This window comes from Protopterus annectens, chromosome 13.part0, assembly GCF_019279795.1.
Source record: "Protopterus annectens isolate FY-2018-M chromosome 13.part0, PAN1.0, whole genome shotgun sequence".
Classification (NCBI taxonomy): Eukaryota; Metazoa; Chordata; order Ceratodontiformes; family Protopteridae; genus Protopterus; species Protopterus annectens.
Window position 1 is genome coordinate 1,054,254,807 of NC_056747.1, and position 26,085 is coordinate 1,054,280,891.

At 41.6% G+C, this 26,085-nt stretch overlaps 1 protein-coding gene across 3 annotated transcripts in view; it reads right to left on the reverse strand.

The window, feature by feature from the left end:
• CDK12 (cyclin dependent kinase 12) overlaps positions 1-26,085 on the reverse strand; it is a 719,108-nt gene that overhangs the window by 302,689 nt on the left and 390,334 nt on the right. For all 3 annotated transcript variants that reach the window (XM_044055049.1, XM_044055050.1, XM_044055051.1), the window contains 2 exons: positions 23,752-23,891; positions 16,643-16,813 (listed from right to left, as the gene is read on the reverse strand). In XM_044055049.1, the coding sequence (XP_043910984.1) occupies positions 16,643-16,813; positions 23,752-23,891 (311 nt within the window). The remainder of the gene's footprint in view (positions 1-16,642; positions 16,814-23,751; positions 23,892-26,085) is intronic.

A 26,085-nucleotide genomic window follows, 5' to 3' on the forward strand; every position in this document is an offset into this window, starting at 1 on the left:
ACCCCACTGCTTTGACCTGTATGAACCCTGTGACTGGTATCTAGAGCCTTTTGAGCACCTGGATTTGCATTGAGAGGCTCTGTTGGACACAGGAAAGGACCAATTTTTAGTAGGCCAGTGCCTAGTGAACCTGGGTGGCTGCACTTGTAAGAAATCTTTTACAGTTTGCATAGATTTAGCTTTGTCTTCCATTTTCTTTAAAACATCTTCTGCCTTATTACCAAACAGAGTACCATGCTGCAAAGGGGCATCCAACAATTTAGCTTTAACATGATCAGGCAGATTTTGCTCCTTGAGCCAGGCATGCCTTCTAATCACAGGATCCAGTAACTGCGGCCCTGCAAGAGGCCTCCAAGTAATCAAAACTACATTGAAAAGTATGCTTTCCAACCTGTTCTGCAGCATGCAATAATTCCTGTAATTCTTTATTTTCCACACAATCAGAAATCAACATAATTTTCTGTCTCAATAAGCCCATAACATGCTGTTGATATTTAAGCATATGAAACTGGCAGTTTAAGGCCGTAATTGCCAAGGTTGCAGATGTATAAACCTTCTTTCCCCATCTATCCAGCACCCCAGAACCTCTATCAGAGAGGGTAGGATTTTTGGTTGTAGAGGCCTTTACACCTCTGAGACCCTGTGAGATAATCTCAGGATCAGCAGTAGGATTTCTGAATATAAATTTGTGGGAGTCAGGAACCCTGTAATATCTGTCTGGCTTACTAGGAGCCAGAGGTAGGGAATCAGGAGCCATGCTTGATTCCGAAAACACATAATCAACAATGTCTAATACAGGAGGTATAGCCAAAGGCCTATGCTGAGGAAGAAGAAGGAAATCCCTAAGCCTCTTTTTTGATTCAGAGAAATCCTGACTCTCCCAATGAAAATGTTCCCTTAAAGTATGCAAGGTTTCTCCAAAAGAATAATCCTCAGGAGGAGAAGCAGATGGGATGGATTCTTCTGCATCTGAATCCTCATAGGGTGGAATAGAAAATTCCTGATCAGAAGAAATGGAAACCTGATCTGAAGATTCATAATCAGTGCCTTGCCTAGGTCTCTTAGCGGGGGGGTTGGGAATCCCTGATCAAGGTAATTAAGTCCTCAGACATTTTGATCATCTGTTTTTTAGGCATAGGGGCCTGAGCACGTGGCTCATGCTTCGGTTTTTTAGACTTAGAAGATGTTTCTGATCTTATTTTTGAAGCTGGCGTCAGTTTTATATAAAAATGTTGAGGCCTGAAAACCCCCTCAGAAGCCGGTGCCTGCTCAGCGGCTCTGGACCCATCCAAGGGAGAGACATCCGCGGGTTCAATACTCTGAGAATCTCACGGCATACCGGACTCTGCCTGGGTCTTGGTAGAGGCCTGCGACTCAAAAGTACCAGGTATCAGGGACTGCAAAAGCGCCTCACTGAGTACCGGCAAACCAGCGACTGGCTTAGGAGAAGCTTAGTCATCGGTTTTGGACCTCGACAGTCTGTCACTGTCTTTTTCTTTGCGTTTTTTGTGAACTCCAGTAGTCAGATTGCTAACCGTCAACATTTCAGGATAATTAAATCTGGATCCAAAATATTATGAAGCAAAAATATACCAACGCTTAACAGCAGCAAGACACGTTATGATCTGGGCCTAGGCAAGGAATACAGTACAAATGAAAATTCTGATGAGGTATTCGCTTCCCACAAGTAAAGCAATTATTAACTTTGACTGACATCAGTAAGGAGCAAGAAAAAGTTTCCCCAACGGGGTACTTAGCTTTAGATGAAGACTTCGGTTCTGAAACTCGAATGCAAAAATTTCAGGAGTCGGCCGACCGGCACTCGCAAACTGCTTCTGCTTCAGGTACCGCGCGGCAAGAAAGACCGAGTAAAATGGCGCCAGCTGCATGTTTTATAACCCTGATGAACTGATGTCATGGAAGAGGAGACAGCAACTGACGCAGGACCCAAGACATTGATATTCAGGCCGACTGAGGGCAACCTGCCAGCAGATTACCCAAATGTAATGACTGCAAACGTGAAACACGAAGAACATCCAGGAACTCCAGAGGGTGGCAATGCTGAACCACACCGATTTGTAGTACCACTGAAGTTTCCTCATATGGAGTCTGGTGAGAGGGAGCATGGGAATGGTAGACGCCATGAATCCCAGGACAGTGAGAAATTCCCTGGCCATTAGGACGAAAGGACCGGAAAAAGGCTATAAGAGACAAAGCCCTGGGGGCAGAAAGATGCCAGCATGGGAACTATAAAAGAAAAAAACAGCAGGACAACCACAGCAGCTGACTCCACTTTAATAAAATGTACAAAAACAAAATACAAGACGAGCTTTCACGTATTGCTACACTTCTTCAGATCCTAATATATTGATTTAAAACTTGAATCATTATATACTGTTTAACAATCTATTAACAAGGACAACTGTTCAATTATCCAGTTACTCAAATGTTTTAATACATTTTAATGCTCTCCGAGCATTTAAAAACTGATTTAATGCTAACACTACTATTTAAACCTGGATATATATGTGCCTGTAGTCTTAAAATCCATCTCAGCTCTATCTGTTGTAAATAAAATTGTTAGTATCCCTAACCCTTATATGTTCATGAACTTTTTGTAACACTCTAAAATTAAAGGTATGTCCTGGTAACTCCAGAATGTGTTTCGCTAGAGCATTCTTCACATTCTTGTTTTTTATCTCATTTAAATGCTTGTTGATTCTGTCTTTTAATCACTGAATAGTCTTTCCTACATAAAAACAAAGACATACATCACAGGTGGCCAAGTATATTATATTTGCAGTGTTGCAATCTGCATAGAACATGGGTTTAAATTCAAAGGGTACATGGGTATGTATGAATTCTCCTCTCTTAGTTATGACATTACACATCATACATTTCCTGCAAGGATAGGTTCCATTCCTTGCACCTTCCAGCGAATATTTCTGTTTCTCATTACATAATAGTTGTTTTAAATTAATACTGTTTTTATAAATGAAGTGAGGTTTACCACCTACTAGCTTAGCTGTAGGTCTGTCCATACTAAGAATGCTCCAATGTTTGCTAACAATGTCTTTTAACAATCTATTGTTATTAGTAAATTTTGTGATGAAGGGGACCTTTCCCATTCTTTGTGCTTTACTATGGCCAATATTCCTGGGATGCATGAATGCTCTAGCTGAAGAAAGTACAGTTTTGTACCTACCATAAACGTAGACGTTCGAGTGTATTCACTGCTGCAGTCATTACACTTGGGTTATCCTGCCGTCAGGCGGTCCCCGCAGTCGGCCAGAGTTCCAAAGTCTTGGTCTGGTGTCGGTTGCTGTCGCTTCTTCCCTGATGTCAGTGTGTCAGGGGTATATAAGATGCAGCCGACGCCATTTTCTTCAGTTTTTCTTGCCCCAGCTGTCAGGTGCCCCACATAGGTAGGCAATACGCATTGCTAATAAAACATACATAAAAAATAAAACCAATACCTTCAGTTGCAAGCAAATACACCACATAGGTTGTATAGGGTAGAACGGTATAGATACGTCCCAGCTAAGAAAGAGGGGATGGATGGAGGGTAACCTGGACTGCAGCGGTGAATACACTCGAACAGCTACATTTATGGTAGGTACAAAACTGTACTATGTTCATCGGGTTTCACTGCTGCAGTCAATACACTTGGGTTGAATCCCAAAGCTGAGGTTAGGTGGCTGGGTCCATAAAGGATTCGGGGTGGCTATGAGGCCCTGCAGCACTGCAGTGGCAAAGCCAGCTCTGGATTTAGAGTAAAGAGGTAAGTGGCAATGCTTGGTAAAGATGTGCACTGAACTCCAAGTTGCAGCTTCAAAAATATCCTTGGTAGGTACTCCTCTAAGGTAGGCAGTTGAAGTGGCTGTTGCCCTGGTGGAATGTGGCCTAATGTTGCTAGGTACAGTTTTTCCATGCTGTGTGTAGCAGAAATGGATACAGTGTCCTATCCAATTTGAAATGGTCTGTTTTGAAATAGCCTTTCCCTGTGATCCTGCAACAAACAATTGCTCAGTTTTCCTGAAAGCTTTTGTTTTGTCCAAGTAGAAGCGTAACTGCCTGCGTATGTCCAATGAATGCAGAAGTCTCTCCCCTTTATTCTGGGGAGTTGGATAAAATGTTGTCAAGTGAATAGTTTGGTTAAGAGCCATACTGGATACCACCTTTGGCATAATTGTAGGGTTTGTTCTTAAAGAAACCCTGTCTTGATGAAAAATGATGAAAGGTTCCACTGCCATTAGTGCCTGTAACTCTTGAGACTCTTCATGCTGAGGTTATTGCCAGAAGCAGAGCAGTTTTCCATGACACATATTTTAATTCTGCTGTATTGGCTGGCTCAAAAGGAGGTAAAGTTAGTTTTTCCAAGACAAAGTTGAGGTCCCAAGTTGGTGTTGGTGCTCTCCGGGGCGGTCTTATGTTTTTAGCCCCTCTGAGGTACTGTTTTAATAATGGATAAGAGAAAATAGGAGGATCTGTGTTGTAATGAGCTGAGATGGCAGAGGCGTGGATCTTAATGGATGAAAAGGATAGGCCCTTGTCCAGCATCTCAGTTAGGTATTGTAATATCTGAGGAATATTTGGAACAAGAGGGTCAAATCTGTGAGCCTGGTTCCAGGCGCAGAATCTCTTCCACTTTTCTGAAAAGGATTTCCTGGTGCTGGGCCTCCTGGCCTCCAAAATAACATCCATAACAGCTTTAGAGAGAGAGGTGTTGGTTGCTTGGCTAAGTAATCTGCCATGCAGCCAGGTTTAAGGTTTTGAGCTGGCTGTGCAGGATCTGATTGTTTTGTTGAGTCAGAAGCTGAGGAATTTGAGGTAAAATCCATGCTGGACCTTGAGCCAAATTCTTTAAGATTGGGTACCAGTGCTGGCGTGGCCAGCCTGGGGCAATAAGGATCATTTTTGGCCTTTCTTGTCTGGCTTTTAGGAGTACCTTTGAAAGGAGAGGCAGCGGTGGGAAGGCACAAACTTTTAAGGTTTTCCAGCTGAATGAGAGAGCATTCGCTTTCCATGCTTGTGAGTGGTAAGTCCTTGTGCAGAATTTCTGTAGTTGGCAGTTCAGAGGGGAGACAAAAAGATCTATTCAAAACCCACACCATCAACTCCCACACATAGCAGCACTACACCCACATATGTGGAGGCCCTTAACATTAACCTGCCCAAGCAACACGGACCTCCGAAGCCGAAACGCAAACATCAGTCACAACCAAAGTGATGCATAGCTCACAACACCAGTGTGCCACCCAACAACAGTCCCTAAGGCAAGACAATGTACCCAACACTTCAGTCATAGGCGACTCTATAGTCAGGCACACTGACGTCCCACTCACCAGGCTGAACAAGGAGAAAATTACAGTCATCTGCCTGTCGGGTGCCAGGATCTGCCACATAATGCATGCACTCAAGTCACTCCACAACATGTACAAATACGACTCTGTCATTGTCCATGCTGGAGTAAATTACTTGAGATGTACCTCCCTGGACTACATAAAGAGAGACATGGAAGAGCTCTTGGATCATGTAACCCAGGCAGGTATGACCCTAGCCCTGAGTAGCATCCTGCCTTCGCCCAGAATGATACCACAGTATAAGGACAAAATGATTGACTTCAACAATTGGCTAAGCTTCTGGTGTCATTCAAAGGAGATCCAGTATTTGTCTGCCTGGGAAGACATGATCGACAAAGCACGATGTTTTGCCAGAGATGGTCTGCACCTGTAACCCCTGAGATTCAGGTTACTGGCTAAAGCTCTTGCCACCCCTATAGTGCCTTTTTTAGGCAAGGTTCAAAGGATAAAACCACCACCGTAACAGATACAAGCATTCAAAATCTGAGGGTAATGCTACTCAATACTAAAAGTCTAAACCTCAAAATGCACTCTCTCGAGGCACTCCTAAAAATGGAGAACATCGATATCTGTGCAGTGACTGAGATCTGGTTCAAGGCTCCAGAGAGCACCCCTGCAATACCAGGCTACAATTCTTACCACACTTTCCGGCCACAAAACCAAGACCGAAACACTAAAGGTGGAGGAGTGTCCATATTCACCAAGGATATTCACACCTCCAGGCTAGTTGCCCAACACAATGCATCTGAAATTCTCCAGGTGCAACTAACACTAGGTAAGACTGCAATCCAAATTGTAGCTTGCTACAGATCCCCCACCATACCCCAAGATTCTCACTACACCTTCCTAAACATACTGGAAAATATAAGATACAACCAAACACCCTAATACTAGGTGATTTCAACTACCCTGCCATTAACTGGGAAAACTACTCGGGTACCAACTCCTTTTCCCAACGGTTCTTGGAATTCATAAATTCCAATGCCCTGGATCAACTAATCCATTGTCCCACCAGGGGCTCCAATATCCTAGACCTGGTCATTACCAACATGGGAGACAGATGCTCTAAACCAGTGGTCGCACCCTCATTGGTCAGGTCTGACCATAAGCAAATTACCCTTGACATCCACATCCCACCCCCACCCCCCAGTAAGGAAACCTCCTTAAAAAAACTTCTCCAAAGCCAACTTCATGCTACTGAAGTCAGAAGTGACAAACTTCACAACACCCACGCAGACGGGATTTGGAAGTTCGACTGCAGAATCCTACACTAAAGCACTGTACGAGCACATCCACTTGTGCATGAATCGTGCCATCCCAAATAGAACCAAGATGCTCTTCTCCAAAAAAAGGAAGTCAATGTGGTGGTCTCCTGCTATAAACAAACTATACAACAGAAGGAAGAAACTGTTGCAGAGGAGAGGAAAATCCCAGGATGCAAAAAACTCCCTCACCAGCCTCAGTAAGAAGCTGAGATCCCTCTTAAAATCCTCAAAACCTAGTTACGAAAATAAAATTTCCAAAGACAACCACAAGGCATTCTATAGTTATGTCAAGAATCTAAATGGCAATGCTCAAATCTGCTCTGAGCTACAACAGAATGGCATTAAATATACTGATCCCAAAGATACTGCCAATATCCTGGCAGATTGATTTAGTGCCAACTTCACTCCCCTCTCACCCCCTAAAGGGCCCATCTCAATACCAAAAGATTGCCAAATTCCGATAATCACAGCCACACAGGTAGAAACAGCACTCTCCAAAGCTAAGAATACAGCATCCATGGGACCAGATGACATCCCAGGCTGTGTACTACATGAACTACAAAATGAACTGGCACCCCACCTAAGTGTCATGTTTAATCATAGCCTCACCTCAGGCTTCGTGCCCACTGAGTGGCGCACAGCTACAGGTATCCCGATCCACAAGGGAGGATCCACCTTGGATCCTGGGAACTACCGTTAAATCAGTCTGACAAGCCTGATCTGCAAGGGCATAGAACGCATTATCATGGAACATATAAACAAAGACATTGGCAACCTCCAGACACTGGACCCCACCCAGTTTGGGTTTGTGAAGGGCCTATCCTGTCTCCTGAATCTGACTAACTTCTTTGAATCGGTCTCCAAAGCTGTGGACGAGGGTAAGGCGGTCCACACAGCCTATCTGGACCTCGCCAAGGCCTTCAACACCATCCCCCACTCTGGAATCATAGATAAACTTACTAAGCTGAGCATATATTCCCCATGTCACTCGATGGGTTGCCAACTGGCTTACTGACAAGAACCCAGACTGTAAAAGTAGCCGACTCCAAATCCAGCTCCAGACAAGTGAAGTACCTCAAGGTTCAGTCCTGGGAACACTCTTGTTTGGCATCTACTTCTCTGAAGTACAGGCCAACACTAAGGGACTCTGGCTAACAAAGTTTGCAGATGACTGCAAACTGGGAGACATTACTAAATCCCCAAATGATATGGATATTCTACAAAAGGGGCTTACAGAAACAGATGCCTGGTGCCAGAGCCATGGGCTCACGCTTAATGCCAAGAATTGCATAGTCATCCCCTTCGGAAAAAAACATGTACCCATGAACTACCACATAGGTGGCAGGACACTAAACATCAAAAGTGTGATGAGAGACTTAGGGACACAAGTGGACAGTGGTCTCACTTTCGATAACCACATCGCCACAAGTCAGGAAATCCTTCTACGTGGCACACCTCATCATTAAGGCCTTTTCATCCAGAAAAAAGGAGGTCATTGTCCCACTGTACTCATCACTCATTAGACCAATTATAATGCCCCATTTGGTATGTACCTCACAAGACATCTGCAACAGCTGGAAAGGCCGCAGAAATACCTCACTAAAAGGATCACAGGCCTAAAGCAGATGCCATATGCTGACCATCTAAAAAAACTCCAGCTATACTCTGTGGCATATCGTCTACTCAGAGGCAATCTCTGCTTAACATACAAGGCCATGTCAAACCCTGAGCTGTTGGACATGCTCCACTTAAAGAAATCCCAATCCCTCAGAGCCACACGCTCCAGGGATCTAAACCTTATCATCACAATGAACAAAACATGCTGGAGGGATAGGTTCCTGACCCAGAGACTCCCCATACTCTGGAATAGACTGCCCATACACGTCAAGCAGAGAACCTCATTGGCCGTCTTCAAAAGGAACCTTGATGATTGGATGGGAGACAGGAAATTCACCCTGGGGATCATGTCAGTCGCCCTGCTAGACAGGGGCCCAGAGAAGTAAATATTGTGGGAAAATATTTCCAGGGAATTGTTATGGCTAGGCTTGCATAGGCCTTAGGGCCGATAGCCTAGTACCAACCTATGAACCTATGTCTGGGCGCCCCCATTTTTGTGTTATGCTGAATACTTGTGGATTTAATTTCCACTCATGAGGATCCATAATGTTTCTGCTTAAATTGTCTGCCAGAGAATTCTTCTTTCCTGGCAGGAATTGTGCTTGCAGATGAACTTGATAGGTCAGTGCTGTGTTCCACAAAGTCATGGCTTGTCTGCAGAGGGGATAAGAATGAGTGCCCCCTTGCTTGTTTATGTACCACATAACTGTGGTGTTGTCCGTCTTTAGTAATAGTTGTCCTGGATGCAGAAGGTCCTTGAAAGCTGTTAGGGCATTTTGTACAGCTAGCATCTCTTTTTGATTGATGTGAAGATGTATTTGGTATGTGGGCCACTTGCCCTGAATACATTTTCCTGCCATGTGTGCTCCCCAGGCGTAATCCAAAGCATCTGTTGTTAGTGTCTGCCTGGCTGTGGGTAAAGTGAAAGGCTGTCCCTTGCTGTGGTGACATTGCCTGTGCCCACCATCAAAACTTCTGTTGTAGGTAGGGAATACATGGTATTACTGTTTCCAAACTGTGACAGTGTTGAGTCCAAACACTTTTAAGGTACCATTGTAGTTTCCTCATATGCAGTCTGGCATATGGTATTAGTAATATGCAGGACACCATGAACCCCAAGGCCTGCAGAATTTTTCTTGCAGGGAGTTGGGTTTTTGTTGCCATCAAATGAAAGTACTAAGTCGGTTGTCTTTGCTTGTCTGGTGTGAGATAAGCCATCTGGGCCATTGTATTTAAGCTGGCACCCAGGAATATTATCTCTTGTGATGGCACTAGTTTTGACTTCTTTTCGTTTACTGTGTACCCTAGGCAAATTAGCAATCTTTTTACAAACGCCAGATGCTTTAGAAGAATGTCCTTGCTCTCTGCTTGAATAAGACAGTCGTTCAAGTAGGGATACATTTGCATTCCTTTTTGTCTGCAAAATGCAATTACTGGTGCCAGGCATTTTGTGAAGACCCTGGGCGCAGCAGATAAGCCAAAGGGCATTGCAGAGAATTGATAATGCATTGAGCCTGCTATAAATCTGATGTATCTTCTGCAATTTTGTCTGATTGGGACATGCAGGTATGCCTCTTTAAGGTCCAAGGTAACAAGACAAGCCTTCTTGCCCAGCACGGGAAGAAGCTGCTGTAGTGTCAACATTTTGAATTTTGGAACATCCAGGTAAGTATTTAGAGTAGATAGGTCCAGTATGGGTCTCCAGGCTTTGTCCTTTCTGGGGACCAAGAAAATTCTTGAGTAAAATCCTTGTCCTTGTTCCTGTTGTGGCACTTTTTGAATAGCTCTCATGCCCATGAGGGCTGTAATTTGTTTTTGTGCCTCTGCCCATTGATTTTGTGGCAGGTCCGGCATTCCTTTTGGCCTTGGTAGAGTGTGAAAGTGGAACCTGTAACCTTGAGACACAATATTCAGAACCCATTTGTCTTGGGTGATCATATGCCAATTGTGAGAAAAAAGTGCTAGTTTTCCCCCTAAGGGAGCGGCCAAAAGGTAAGTGCTTGGCATTTGAAGGGGGAAGTCATTGGGACCGTTTCCTATAAGGTTGTGACTTGTCTTCTCCTCCTTTTGGGGTTGAAGCACCCCACTGATGTGACGTAAGAGCCTTGGGGCTGAGATCTGCCTCTTGGGTGCTGTATCTGCCTCTTTGTGGCCTGTCTGACACTGGAAAGGACCAATTTTTTGAAGGCCAATTTCTGCTAAATCGAGGTGGCTGTACCTGTAAGAAATCCTTCACTGTTTGCATAGATTTTGCCTTATTCTCCATTTTCTTTAATACCTCTTCTGCCTTGACACCAAACAAAATATCATGTTGTAAAGGAGCATCCCATAATTTTGCCTTAACAAGATCAGGTAAACCTTGTTCTTTTAACCAAGCATGCCTTCGAATCACAGATCCTGTAACTGCGGCTCTACAAGAAGCCTCTAAAGAATCAAAACCACATTGCAGTGTATGTTTTCCCACTTGCTCAGCTGCATGCAATAAATCCTGCATTTCCTTATAATCAGGACTTTCTGAGCTTGTAAGCATTTTCTGTTTTAACAGAGAAATTAAATATTGTTGGTATTTAACCATGTGGAACTGGCAATTTAAAGCCCTTACTGCTACAGTTGCAGAAGTGTAAACTTTCTTCCCTCATCTGTCTAATGCTCTAGAATCCCTGTCAGAGGGAACTGGATTTTTAGCAGTGGAAGCCTTTACCCCCTTTGGGACCCTGGGAAATAGTTTCTGGGTCAACAGCAGGGTTTTTATAAAGAAATTTGTGAGAGTCAGGGACTCTGTAGTACCTATCTGGCTTGACTGGTGCTGGAGGCAAAGAATCAGGGGTAAAACTGGATTCGGAGAACACATCATCCACAATATCCAATACAGGCAGAATAGCAAGGGGCCTGTGTTGAGGCAATAAAAGAAAATCTCTGAGCCTTTTCTTGGATTCTGAATAATCCTGGCTCTCCCAATGGAAATGCTCCCTCATGGTATGTAAAGTTTCCCCAAAAGAGTAATCCTCAGGAGGAGAGGCTGAAGGGATTGATTCTTCAGCATCAGAGTCCTCAAAAGGGGGTAAAGAGTATCCCTGGTCTGAAGAGGAATCAGAAGAAATGAAAACCTGGTCAAAGGAGTCATAGTCTGTATCCTGCCTAGGCCTTTTATCAGGAGGGGGATGGGAACCCCTGATTAGAGTAATTAGGTCTTCGGCCATTTTGAGCATCTGTTTTTTAGGCATGGAGTCCTGTCCAGGTGAATGTTGTACTTGTTTCTTTGTCTTTAATGGAGTTTTAGACTTAGTTGTAGTTTTGATGGTAATCTGTGAAGGTCTGAAAACACCCTCAGAAGCCGATGCCTGCTCAGTGGCTCCAGACCCATCTGAGGGGTTAATTTCCGTAGGCCCAATACCTTGAGTTTCCAGAGGCCTAGTAATCTCCACGTGGGAGTCGGAGGCGGCCTGTGGCTCTGAGGTAGCGGGTGTCAGGGGCTGCGAAAGCGCCTCATTGAGAACCGACGAGCCAGCGACTAGCCTAGAAGAGGCTTCATCGTCGGTTTTGGGCCTCGGATGCCTGTCCTTATCTTTGTCTTTGCGTTTTTTGTGTATTCCGGTTGTCGGTTGTTCCGACGGCATGGTATAGTTGAACCTTCGGCCAAAATAAGCGAAATCAAGCCGATGTTTAATAGTGCGTTTGCTAAATCTAGCACAAAACCGACAACTAGTGACGTCATGGTCTGGCCCTAGGCAAGGAATACAGTAAGAATGAAAATCCTTATGAGGTATTTGCTTCCCACAAGAAATGCAATTATTAACTTTTACTGACATCGGTCTGAGGCAAGAAAAAGTTTCCCCAATGGGGTACTTAGCGTTATTGAAGGCTTCGGTTCTGAAATTCGACTTCGAAAATCTCAGGAGTCGGCCGACCGGCACTTGCGAACTGCTTTTGCTTCGGGCATCGCGCGGCAAGAAAGACTGAAGAAAATGGCGTCGGCTGCATTTTATATACCCCTGATGCACTGACGTCAGGGAAGAAGCGACAGCAACCGACGCCGAACCAAGGCTTTGGAACTCTGGCCGACTGCGGGACCACCTGACGGCAGGATAACCCAAGTGTAATGACTGCAGCAGTGAAACACAATGAACATCTGGCCTGAACAGACTCTCTGAACTCTAAAGTAAAGGTGGCCTAAAATAATAATCAAACTTCCATTTGTTTAGTTCTGTGCTGAGCATGTACATTAGCGGTGAAGAGGTGGGGTTTCAACTTTTTTTCCTTTTTTAACAGACAAACTAATCTATTTCATAGTTGAAATTAGTCATCAGATCTGTTTGTGGATTTATATATTCTATGTACTTTGCTGAGTGAAATTTGTATACAGTTTTGAATTTTGCATCATTTATTCATTATAAATCAGTAAATTTTATACAAACTGACTTAATTAAAAAATATAAAACTACCAGTCATTTTTATCATGTATCCATGATTAGTAAGTTTCTTATGATTTCAGGTCACTACGATCTCAAATCATCTGATACTCCCATTTATGGAATAATGTGGTAAAATCTCAAACTGGAAACTTGGTTTGCTCATTTAAATTTATTTCCTTTCTTGAAAAAAATTCAAAGCATTTAGTTTATTACCTTCTTCGTTAAAAATACTTATTCTAGATTTTGCTTCCTTGTTAAAGAAATGGATATATCTACTGAGTTTCTGCTTTGGCAACCTTTTTTAGAAAACCCACTTGTTACAAATCAGTGTTGTACCACTTCATACTGAACAGTTTCTTATGCTAGTCTCAGGGCAACCCTCCCATTTAATAGAAAATAATATAATCTTTAAGAGTACTATGCTTTTCAAGCAGAACCAAAAGACTTCCGTTTACTCCATCTGGTTAGGACTACTACACTAAAGTTAACACCACTTCTCAACTCCGATAACAGTGCACGTGAGTTGCTATACTCTTCATATGTCTATAAACTATGTAACCCCTTGCCTCAAACTAGAACATTATCTTTAAACATACAATCATTTAGAATACAACTAAAATCCCACTTCAAGACTTCCTGGTTAAGCTCCTTCCACACTCCAGGATAAAAGGAAATAAAGTTGTACAAATTCTGCATCTATTATTAATAATATTTGTCCTGTGATCTTACACAACTAACAAACTTATTCTTTATTTCTTTTCCACATTTTGAATTTTGGAACATCTAGGTAAGTGCTTAGAGAAGAAAGATCCAGAATGGGTCTCCAGGCTTTGTCCTTTCTGGGAACCAGAAAGAGTCTTGAGTAAAATCCTTGTCCTTGCTCCTGTGGTGGTACCTTCTGAATAGCTCTCATGTCCACGAGTGCTGTAATTTGTTTTTGAGCCTCTGCCCACTGATTTGGTGGCAGATTTGGCATTCCTTTTAACCTTGGCAGTGTGTGAAAGTGGAACCTGTAACCTTGAGATACAATGTTGAGAACCCATTTGTCTTTGGTGATGCAATGCCAATTGTGATAGAAAAGTGCCAGTTTTCCTCCTAAGGGGGCTGCCAAGAGACAGCTGTTTGGCAGCTGTAGTGGGAAGTCATTGAGGCTGCTTTTTATAAAGTTGTGGCCTGTCTTCCCCTTCTTTCTGGCCTGGTGTACCCCATTGTCGAGGCCTGTAAGGACCTTGTGCTTGACCTCTACCGCTTGGACGTCTGTATCTGCCCCTTTGAGGTCTGTATGTGACTGGAAAGGACCAATTCTTTGTTGGCCAATTTCTGCTAAAATGAGGAGGCTGAACCTGTAAGAAATCCTTCACCGTTTGCATAGATTTTGCCTTATCCTCCATCTTCTTTAATACCTCCTTCTGCCTTAACTCCAAACAATACATCCCGCTGCAAAGGTGCATCCAATAATTTTGCCTTAACATGATCTGGTAACGTATGTTCTTTTAACCAAGCATGCCTTCCAATGACAGAGCCTGTAACTGCTGCTCTACAGGAGGCCTCTAAGGAATCAAATCCACATTGCAAAGTATGTTTTCCCACTTGTTGAGCTGCATGCAATAAATCCTGCATTTCTTTAAAACTAAAAGAATCTGAATCTGGAAGCATCTTTTGTTTCAACTGAGACATCAAAAATTGCTGATATTTTAGCATGTGAAACTGGCAATTTAAGGCAATCATTGCTAAAGTTGCAGACGTATATACTTTCTTTCCCCATCTGTCTAATGCTCTGGAATCTCTGTCAGAGGGAACTGGGTTTTTTGCTGATGAGGCCTTAATCCCTTTCGGTCCCTGAGAAATAGTTTCAGGGTCAGCAAAAGGGCTTTTATACAGAAATTTGTGAGAGTCAGGGACTCTGTAATATCTATCAGGTTTAACTGGGGCTGGTGGTAAGGAGTCAGGGTTTAAGCTGGATTCAGTGTACACATCACCCACAATATCTAACACTGGCGGAATAGCAAGGGGTCTGTGTTGAGGCAATAAAAGGACGTCTCTGAGCCTTTTCTTGGATTCTGAGTAATCCTGGCCTTCCCAGTGGAAATGCTCCCTCATGTTATGTAAGGTCTCCCCAAAGGAGTAGTCCTCAGGCGGAGAGGCTGGTGGAACTGATTCCTCAGCATCAGAGTCCTGATAAGGGGGTAAAGAATATCCTAGGTCTGAGGATGAATCTGAAGAAATGGACACCTGGTCGGAGGATTCATAGTCTGCATCCTGTCTGGGCCTTTTATCAGGAGGGGGATGGGACCCCCTGATCAGGGTGATTAGGTCTTCGGCCATTTTGAGCATTTGTTTCTTAGGCATGGAAACCTGTCCTGGAGAATGCTGTATCTGTTTCTTTGTTTTTAAGGGGGCCTTAGACTTAGCAGAGGGTTTAATGGTTAACTGGGTAGGTCTGAAAACACCCACTGAAGCTGTAGAGTGCTCAGCTACTTCGGTTCCCTCTGAAGGGTTAGTTTCTGTGGGCTGAAAACCTAGAGCGTCCAAAGGCCCAGCCAGCTCCACGTGAGAGTCGGAGGTGGTCGGTGGTTTTGTGGAAGCGGTCGTCAGGGGCTGCGCAGACGCCTCGCTGAAAACCAGAGAACCGGCGACCGGCCTAAAAGAGGCCTCATCGTCAGTTTTGGGCCTCAGATGCCTGCCCTTGTCTTTGCGCTTTTTATGTATTCCGGTCGTTGGAAGTTCTGACGGCATGGTGTAATTGAATTTTCTGCCAAAATAATGTCGGGCAAACTCAAACAGACATTTAATAGTGCGCTTGTTAAACCTAGCACAAAACAGACAACCAGTGACGTCGTGGTCTGGGCCTAGGCATGGAATACAATAGGAGTGGAAATCCTTATGAGGTACTTGCTTCCCACAAGAAATACAGTTATTAACTTTTACTGACATTGGTCTGAGGCAAGAAAAAGTTTCCCCAACGGGGTACTTAGCTTTGTAGAAGACTTTGGTTCTGGATTCGGAATGAAAATCTCAGGAGTCGGCCAACCGGCACTTGCAAACTGCTTTTGCTTCGGGCACCGTGCGGCAAGAAAGACTGAAGAAAATGGTGTTGGCTGCATCTTATATACCCGTCGCACTGATGTCAGGGAGGAGGGGACAGCAACCGACGCCAGACCAAGACTTTGGAACTCAGGCCGACCGGGGAACCACCTGACGGCAGGATATCCCAAGTGTAATGACTGCAGCAGTGTAACACGATGAACATCTGCTTTTTCACACTTAAAAAATAGTTCTGGTAATGAACGAATATGATTCAGTATTCTTTAATATTATTTATTAAAATAATTTAACAATGAATGGCTGTAAAATCCTTTCAGTGTAGAAAAGTGAGGAACACAGAACTTGTAGTACTCAAAATGAGGGGCATTCCTAATAATGAGGTAAAGCAGAGGAGTATGGCTTAAACTCTACAATGCTGTTCATACAGTAACTGAAAAGAACCAACCTGAATGTAGTTAATACTTTCATGAAATTCAAAAGAAACAAAACACTTGCCTATTTTGTGAAAAATGAGCTTAAAAGCACCACTCAATGTTTGCTGGAATGCATCAAACAAGATCTGGTGTGGGGGGAGGCATAGTATTATGGAAAATAAGAGGGCAGTTTTTGAGCCTTTGAGAGTCTTGGGTGCCAAGCAACTTCTGCCTGAAGCATACCAGTCCTACTGTTAATTTGGATGGACTGGATTATTTAATATCTACAGCACTTGGTAAAAATTCACAGAGAAACACGGAGGATATATGGATTTCACAGAAAAGGCATACCAGCCAGGAACTGGAGAACCAAAACAATGAAAACAAAACTTTGTGAAGATTTAGGAACTCTCTCCAAGATCATCCAAGATCTACAAAATAAAATGTGTATGAACACTGCACAGAGGATGTCTGCATAAAACATATACAATGCTGTTATAACATCATTTCTAGCATTTGCAACCAACCTTTGTCCTTTTTAAAATCCAAAGCATCTTGTTTATCTGTCACGATTTCCTTCATGTTGACAACACTGGGGTGATTTAGCTGACGGAGGATTTTAATCTCACGTATAGCAGTGATAGGAAACCCCTCTTTTTCATTGTCTAGTCGCACCTTCTTCAGAGCTACCAGTTCATCTGTGAATATACAGAGATTGTACAATAAAGTAGTATATATACAACGGAAGCCATATTTTATTTTACTTTGATAAATAAACAGGACACTTGGAATATACCATTTTTACTGGTAGCCCAGGAAAAGAGAAACAATTGTCAGTTACGCAGATTCAGAACAGCAGGCACATTATGAAGTGATTCTTAAGTTCACAATGAGTGTGGATGTAAAATGTACTTTTGATTTATTTAAACGTTTGATAACCATGAAGATAGGCAGGCTAAATGACCGTTTTCAGTAATGATCCAGGCCAAAGAGCTAACAGTTCAACATATTTACACAGTGTTTTATGAGTGTGTTACCGCTATCTACATATATACAGACAGAGATATACTTACATTATGCTAATAATGACTAGATACTGCAAGCAGTCCATTACTTCTCTGCTGCCTGCATTTCTGCATAATGCAGATCATTGTTACAAGTGATCACTTAACAGTACTGGTGTTGCATTTCATATCTTCCCAAAGTGGCAAATAAACAGAAGCAACAATATACTGCAAAAAATGGAACAAATAAGCATCACATAAGTAGCTTAGTGGTACACAGAAATGAAACCAAGATCGATAGTGTTAACTTACTGATTGAATTTTAAGGAGGAAAGGAGAGGCAACTTTATTTAGAATACTAATAGGTTCATAGGTAGGTACTAGGCTACTGGCCCTAGGGTCTATATAAGCCTAGTCAAACGGTACCCTGGCTTTTGCCAACCAAGAAAATTATTTTCCTGTGCCTCTGTCAGGCAGAGCCACGGAAGTGATCCCCGGGGTGAATTTCCTATCTCCCATCCAATCATGAAGATTTCTCAGTGCTAATGAGGAGCTTTGTTTGATATAGATAGGTAGTTTGTTCCAGAGTATAGGAAAGTCTCTGGGACAGGAATCTATCTTTCCAGCATGTTCTGTTGATTGTGGTGACAAGGTAATTTTTTTTGTCCAACTATTTAACTGGACATCTTCAGAAACTGATATACCAGTAAATTAAACACCTTAAGTTCTTTAAATAAATTCAAATTAACCAACAGTGTTTAAGACAATAAAATGAACAAGCTAAACAATTTAAGCCATGTAAGAGATTGCACATGTCAATAAATGTCTATCATATAAATACAACCTTTTCTAACAGCTTAGCAATAATAAACATAAAAATTAAGTTAAAAATTTAACTGGGAATGGAAAATGATAATTAAAAATTAAAAAAAAGTGCATAAACAGGAAGTTGAAATGTCTAAAACGGCAAACCACAAAAATTCCTAAGTAGTAAGCAATAAAACGCCAACAATAATAAAACAGGTTTTACCATATAATTGACATAATAAAACATTTACAAACCCTACTTTAAATACCTTCTTAAATGTTCTAAAATATCATTAAAAAACTCATGTCAATACAAAAAAACTTGCATTACATATTACCATGGACTCAATTTTCTTGCCCTCAACTTCAGGACACTAGAAAGGGATATTCTGTCATTAATACAGGTGGGTTTGGTTAATGAAGCCAAGCTAATAACTGAGACAACATGGATGCAATCAGCAACAAAGGTGTTACAGAAGGCAGCTCTCTGGGCAGAACTGGAGGTGTGTGCTTGGAAATGTGTGCTCATTCCATATTCCACTAAGGCAACCACAAATGAAAATTCAAGTTTCTGCTTAAGAGAAAGGGCTCTGGGGGTAACATCACTTGCAAACCTCAACCCATGCAGTTGCGCACCCATCTCTTGGGCACTGTTGAGTTCACAAAGGGAACAGTATGGCTTACACTTACACAAGGCTGCCTGGATGACAGCTCCATTGTAACAAAGCTCTGCTCTCACCCCACAAAAGGAACAAGTAGATACACAACAAATGCAACTTTGATGGTCAGTAGGTGCAGGGGAAACAGAATACATAAACAAGATGCATCACATATCTAAGCTCTTTTTATTTTTAACTTAGAACACTGAAGATTTTTTCTCTGCACTGTTACAAAGATGCTTCCAAAAGCACAGAAAGGTAACACAAAGGCATGTCAACTCTATGCAACTAGGCATGGGGCTGCACAGTAAAGAAGGGCACAACAGTACATAAAAAGGGTCTGAATGCAGCTAACTTTGGTAAATGAATTAGAAGAAAATGCTATCGAGGGATTACGGAAAATAACTGTTGCACATGCCCAAAAGCATATTAATGTGTACAGATAATGTGAAATGATTAATCACTACAGTGGTAGTACATATTAATGTGTACAGATGATGTGAAATGATTAATCACTACAGTGGTAGTACATATTAATATGTACAGATGATGTGAAATGATTAATCACTACAGTGGTAGTACATATTAATGTGTACAGATGATGTAAAATGATTAATCACTACAGTGGTAGTACATATTAATGTGTACAGATGATGTGAAATGATTAATCACTACAGTGGTAGTACATATTAATGTGTAGAGATGATGTGAAATGATTAATCACTACAGTGGTAGTACATATTAATGTGTACAGATGATGTGAAATGATTAATCACTACAGTGGTAGTACATATTAATGTGTACAGATAATGTGAAATGATTAATCACTACAGTGGTAGTACATATTAATGTGTACAGATAATGTGAAATGATTAATCACTACAGTGGTAGTACATATTAATGTGTACAGATGATGTGAAATGATTAATCACTACAGTGGTAGTACATATTAATGTGTACAGATGATGTGAAATGATTAATCACTACAGTGGTAGTACATATTAATGTGTACAGATAATGTGAAATGATTAATCACTACAGTGGTAGTACATATTAATGCGTACAGATAATGTGAAATGATTAATCACTACAGTGGTAGTACATATTAATGTGTACAGATAATGTGAAATGATTAATCACTACAGTGGTAGTACATATTAATGTGTACAGATAATGTGAAATGATTAATCACTACAGTGGTAGTACATATTAATGTTCATAGGTTTATACTAGGCTATCTGCCCTAAGGCATTTATAAGCCTAGCCCAAATTTTTGTGGCTTACGCCACCCCTTATATGAAAAAATACTGTGCCCATTAGTTTGTTGTGCCTCTGTCCAGCAGTGACACAGAGATGATTCCCGGGGTAAACCTACGATCTCCCATCCACAGGTCTAGATTTCTCTTGAACAGAGTCAGCGAGGTGCTCTGCCTCACATGGACCGGGATTTTATTCCACAGCATAGGGAGTCTCTGAGTGATAAATCTATCCCTCCAGCACGTCCTATTTATATCCGTGCTAAGGTTTAAGTCGCTTGCTCTAGTGGTTTTGGTGGATTTGGATTTTTTGAGGTGGAGCATGTCCATTAATTCCGGGTTGGACATGGCCTTGTATGTCAGGCACATGTCACCTCTGAGCAGACGGTATGCGACTGAATAGAGCTGGAGTTTCTTCAATCTGGCAGCATATGACAGATTTTGGAGTCCCTTTATCCTTTTGGTGAGGAACTTTTGGGGTCTCTCCAATTGCTGCAGATATCGGGTGAGATACATGCCGAATGGGGCATTGTACTCGATCATTGGTCTGATAAGTGAAGAGTACAGGGGAACAATGACCTCACTAGATCTGGATGTGAATCCCTTCATGATCAGGTGGGCAATGTAGAAGGTCTTTCTAACCACTTTAGCAACGTGAGTGTCAAAAGAAAGGCCACTGTCAACCTGGGTTCCCAGGTCCCTGATAACCTCTTCTGTGCTTAGTGGATTGCCACCTATATGGTAGCTTGGGGTTACCTTGTTTTTCCCGAAGGGTATGACTATACATTTTTGGCGTTTAACTTCAGGCCATGGCTCTGGCACCAGCTATCTGTTTCCGTGAGTCCCTTCTGAAGGATATCCGTGTCCGATGCACTTTCCACTATGGCCCAGTTTGCAGTCGCCTGCAAACTTTGTCAGCCAAAGTCCTCCCATGTTGGCCTGTACTTCTGAGAAGTAGATGCCAAACAATAGGGGCCAAGGACCGAGCCCTGTGGGACACCACTTGTGACCGGCTTGGAGTCTGACACAGCGCCAGCAACTCTAACCCTGTGGGTTCTGTCCTTAAGCCAGTTTGCAACCCATCTTGTGACATATGGGTTTACATTTAAGCTGGTAAGTTTTTCTACAATACCCGAGTGGGGTATTGTGTCGAAAGCCTTTGCAAGGTCAAGGTAGGCTGTATGGGCTGCCTTTCCCTCATCAATGGCCTTGGTGACTGTTTCGAAGAAGTCGACCAAGTTCAAAAGGCATGATCTTCCCTTGACAAAACCAAACTGGGTCGGGTCCAATGTCTGCAAGTCCCCTATATCTTTGTTTATGAGCTCCATTATGATCCTCTCCATAGCTTTGCAGACTAGACTTGTTAAGCTTATGGGGCAGTAATTACCAGGGTCCATAGAGGCGCCGCCTTTGTGGAGTGGGACCACAGTTGCCATACGCCACTCTTTGGGCACGTATCCTGTGGTAAGGCTGAGATTAAACAGCTGCCTTATGTGCGGGTTTAATTCCTCATTTAGCTCGTGTAGCACACAGCCGGGGACACCATCCGGTCCCATTGATGCTGTGTTTTTAGCTTTAGAGAGAGCAGCTTTCACCTGCGCATTTGAGATGTCCGGGAGGCTACACTCGGCTGGGATAGTTATCTCTCCTTTAGGGGGGGGGGTGAAGTTTGCACTGAACCTGTCTGCCAGTATGTTGGCAATGTCTGTGGGTTCAGTGATTTTTGTATCATTTTGGACTAATTCTGAGCATATCTGGGAGTTTCCACCCAGGTTCCTAACATAGCTGAAAAAGGCCTTATGACTGTCCTTTGAATCCATGGCAATTTTTCTCTCAAAATTGGCCTTAGTTGATTTTATGAGTGCTCATATTTTTTTACTAATAATGATCAGGGGTGACTTCCCTTTTATGGATTTTGTTCTATCATGTAATAGCTTTCTCCTCTTATTGTAAAGTTTGTTAATGGCTGGGGTCCACCAGACTGGACGCTTGCCCTTTGTGGAAAGAGTCTTGGTTTTATTTGGGATTGCCTGATCCATGCAGTCCTGGAGGTGTTCATAGAAGGCATTTGTAAGGGCTTCCGCAGCTTGGGTTGTGGTTTCCACTGGCTCAGGGGCCTTGAAGGATACCACACCAGTCTTGAGTAGTGTGAAGTTTGCTTTAGAGAAGTTCTTCACTATGGTCTTTTTTGTTTGGGGTGGGGGCGGGATGTGGATTTCCAGTGAGATTAGTTTATGATCAGATCTCACCAATGAGGGATATACTTCCGATGTGGAGCATTTTGTCCCCATGTTTGTGACAATGAGATCTAGTATATTTTCTCCTCTCGTGGGAACAGTGACTAGCTGTTCCATGGCATTTGAATTTATGAACTCCAGGAACCATTGGGTTAGAAAGTTAGCGCTTGAGTAATGTTCCCAGTCTATATTCGGGTAGATGAAGTCACCCAATATGATGGTGTTTGGAGATACATTTATACCCTCCAGTGTCTTCAGGAAGGCTGTGTGGGGTTCCTGAGTTTGAGAGGGTGGCCTGTAGCATGCTACAATTTGTAGAGCAGTTTTGCCTATGGTTAGTTGCACCTGGATGGTTTCCGAGCTTATGCGTTGCCACCAACCTGGAGGTGTGGGTATCCTTTATGAATATGGATACACCCCCTCCTTTTGTGGTGTGGTCCGGGTTTTGGGGCCGGAACGCATGATATGAGGTAAAACCTAATAGTGCCGGGGTGCTCTCAGGAGCCTTGAACCAGGTTTCAGTTACAGCACAGACATCGATGTTCTCCTTACTGAGAATGTGTACAGATTATGTGAAATGATTAATCACTACAGTGGTAGTACATATTAATGTGTACAGATAATGTGAAATGATTAATCACTACAGTGGTAGTACATATTAATGTGTACAGATAATGTGAAATGATTAATCACTACAGTGGTAGTACATATTAATGTGTACAGATGATGTGAAATGATTAATCACTACAGTGGTAGTACATATTAATGTGTACAGATGATGTGAAATGATTAATCACTACAGTGGTAGTACATATTAATGTGTACAGATAATGTGAAATGATTAATCACTACAGTGGTAGTACATATTAATGTGTACAGATGATGTGAAATGATTAATCACTACAGTGGTAGTACATATTAATGTGTACAGATAATGTGAAATGATTAATCACTACAGTGGTAGTACATATTAATGTGTACAGATGATGTGAAATGATTAATCACTACAGTGGTAGTACATATTAATATGTACAGATGATGTGAAATGATTAATCACTACAGTGGTAGTACATATTAATGTGTACAGATGATGTGAAATGATTAATCACTACAGTGGTAGTACATATTAATGTGTACAGATAATGTGAAATGATTAATCACTACAGTGGTAGTACATATTAATGTGTACAGATGATGTGAAATGATTAATCACTACAGTGGTAGTACATATTAATGTGTACAGATGATGTGAAATGATTAATCACTACAGTGGTAGTACATATTAATGTGTACAGATAATGTGAAATGATTAATCACTACAGTGGTAGTACATATTAATGTGTACAGATGATGTGAAATGATTAATCACTACAGTGGTAGTACTGGTAAGTACTAAATAAAAAGGGACAGTCACTACTCAATGGCTTTTAGAGAAATCTGTAACTCCCGCAAAGTACCCGCTTACTGCTTAGAAATCCTTTTTTTTTTTTGGGGGGGGGGGGGCAGACTCAAGCATCCAAAAATGGCCATCTGTGTTTGGTCATTATTACGAGCTAGTCTACAGCAACTACATTCTGAAGCATTAAAGGTACTACCTTTGGGAAATATTCTTAACAACTAACATTCATCTGCTCTGTTAAATCTTTATTTTGGACATGGTTTCCGAACAGTACCTGTATCCTTGTCCTTGGCTTTGTACACTTGACCGTAAGTTCCTTCGCCAATAATACCAATGATGTCAAATTTATCAACACAACGCTTTCCCCAGTCACTTTCTGATTGCATTCTTTCACCATAACGAGGGCAGCAAATTCTTTATAACAGGAAAGCAATATATTAAAAGCAGAACAAGGCAGGAATTGTCACAATATCTTTTCTTATGACTAGCAAATGATACAGCCAAAAGTAAGACTCAATTTTCAAATAGCAGAAATCCTTATAAGTTCAGTCCAGTAAATATTTTGCAGCAAATGCATATCTTACACAACAACGTAATTGCCATGACAGTACACCTTAGTTATTTGGTCACTTAGCTGTTAGCTGGGTAGGAGAGTGGAAAAAAATCATATTAATAAGAATCAAGTCTACAGACATACAATATATGCATATTCATTAACCAGATAATTTCTAGCTTTACATACAATATCACAGAACTTAAAAAGAATAAAAGAAATGTGTATAGAAATGCAATCAACTGTAAATAAGAAAAACTAAAGTGCTAAGTATTTCTGAGATCTGTGGTTACATACAGTCAAAGAAAGAAAGAAAGAGGGCTACCTATATTATAAAATGCAAAACAAAAAAAAAACAGCTAAAAGGCTTAATTAAAGCATTCATAATGTGTTTAAAAGTGTTTTAAGTTCCAATGGAAAAAACATACAAGGTTTGCAGCCATGAGAACATCTAGGAGTCACTCCTGAACAGAAGGGCATTACATTAAGACAGGATGAAATTACGGATGGTTAAATTTAGGTCTGAATTCTTAACAATAACAAATAATTGACAAGTGACTGCAATCATTAATTGTCTGATATAGTGCTGCTTTATTACTCTTGTATAAAAAATGTTATAAATCAGATGTTTATCAGCAATCAATGCCGAAATAACAAGTGCACTATGCATACAGAATGCACAGAATGTCACTGAAATATTTTACAATAAAGCATTTACACTGTTTAAAAAAATGGAGAAAGCTTGCTCACCAATGCTTAGATTAGTTATTGGTCTACAATATGAGTCAAAGAAAGAGATCAACAGCTCATCTAAGTGTTGATGAGATACAAAAGCTATTTTTCACATTATAAACGTCACCTAATTGTAAGTCACCTTCATGCTGTTGGATACACTGCAACTCACTAGAAAGCTATAAAAACTGGTCAGACAAAAATGAAGCAATACGATTCATACATGGAAAAAAAGGAGGCAGTCAAAATATGTCATCTGCAATATATAATAAGGTGTCAAGCAGAAACTACTGTGGTGGAAGAATGGTACAGGTCAACTGTGCAAACACAATGTAACCCAAAACAACATTCACGTTCAAAACAGCATTTCTGAAAATTAAAAGCATTATTTTGCACTTAAAAGCATTGTTTTGCACTGAAAAGCAGCCTTACTCCCCTCATTCAAGTAACTGTGTCCCCTGCACCCTTCAACTTAATATAATCAACTCTAAGGCTGTAGCACTTTAGGAGGGAGCTCCTAGTGAAGTTGCCACCCTCAACTAAGAATGAACTTCAAGTGTATAAACAGGCGTTCGCACAGAGTTTTCACATTTGTGCAAATCCCTCGGAAGTAACCACTTAGAGCTTACAATACTAATTCAACAATAAACTTTAAATCAAAAATACACAGTTTAACTTTACACCCAGGACAGCTATGACTAGGAGATGAAATGCATAAAACATGGACTAACAGCAATGCACTGCCAAGGAGCTCAACAAAGAAAGCAACTGAATCATCAAGAACTAGATACTACAGCACCCTGACACTGTACTCCTGAAACAAAGACTATAATTATCCACCTACAAAAGACCTCTCATCAGTAAAGAAACTTTACTAAACTGCATTATTTTAACACAGACAAACATCTGAAAAACCCCAAAAGGGCGAACAAAAATTAAAAACCCTCGAACAAGAAATGAAGGCTTAAGTACTGATGGTGGGCATATGTCTGCTTCAAGGATAGCTTTATAAATCATTATGACATGCATTTCTTTAAGCCCAGAAAAACTTAAGAGTTTCCATACAACAGATCTGACATGGCTCAGTGATCAAATGACAAACACAAATGTCAATAAAAGCTGTACTGGGATTTTCGGCACAGTTATACTCAAAGACTAGAATGAATCCAAGGCGAGCAAGCAAACAGCCAAAGGATCTAAGAACACAAAGCCCCACTACCATCACAATGAGTAGGAGCAACTGAAAATCCATCTATAAAGGATACCAGGAACAAAAAGTACAGTTCTGTAAAATCTTACCATAACAGTAGATGTCCTTCTCTT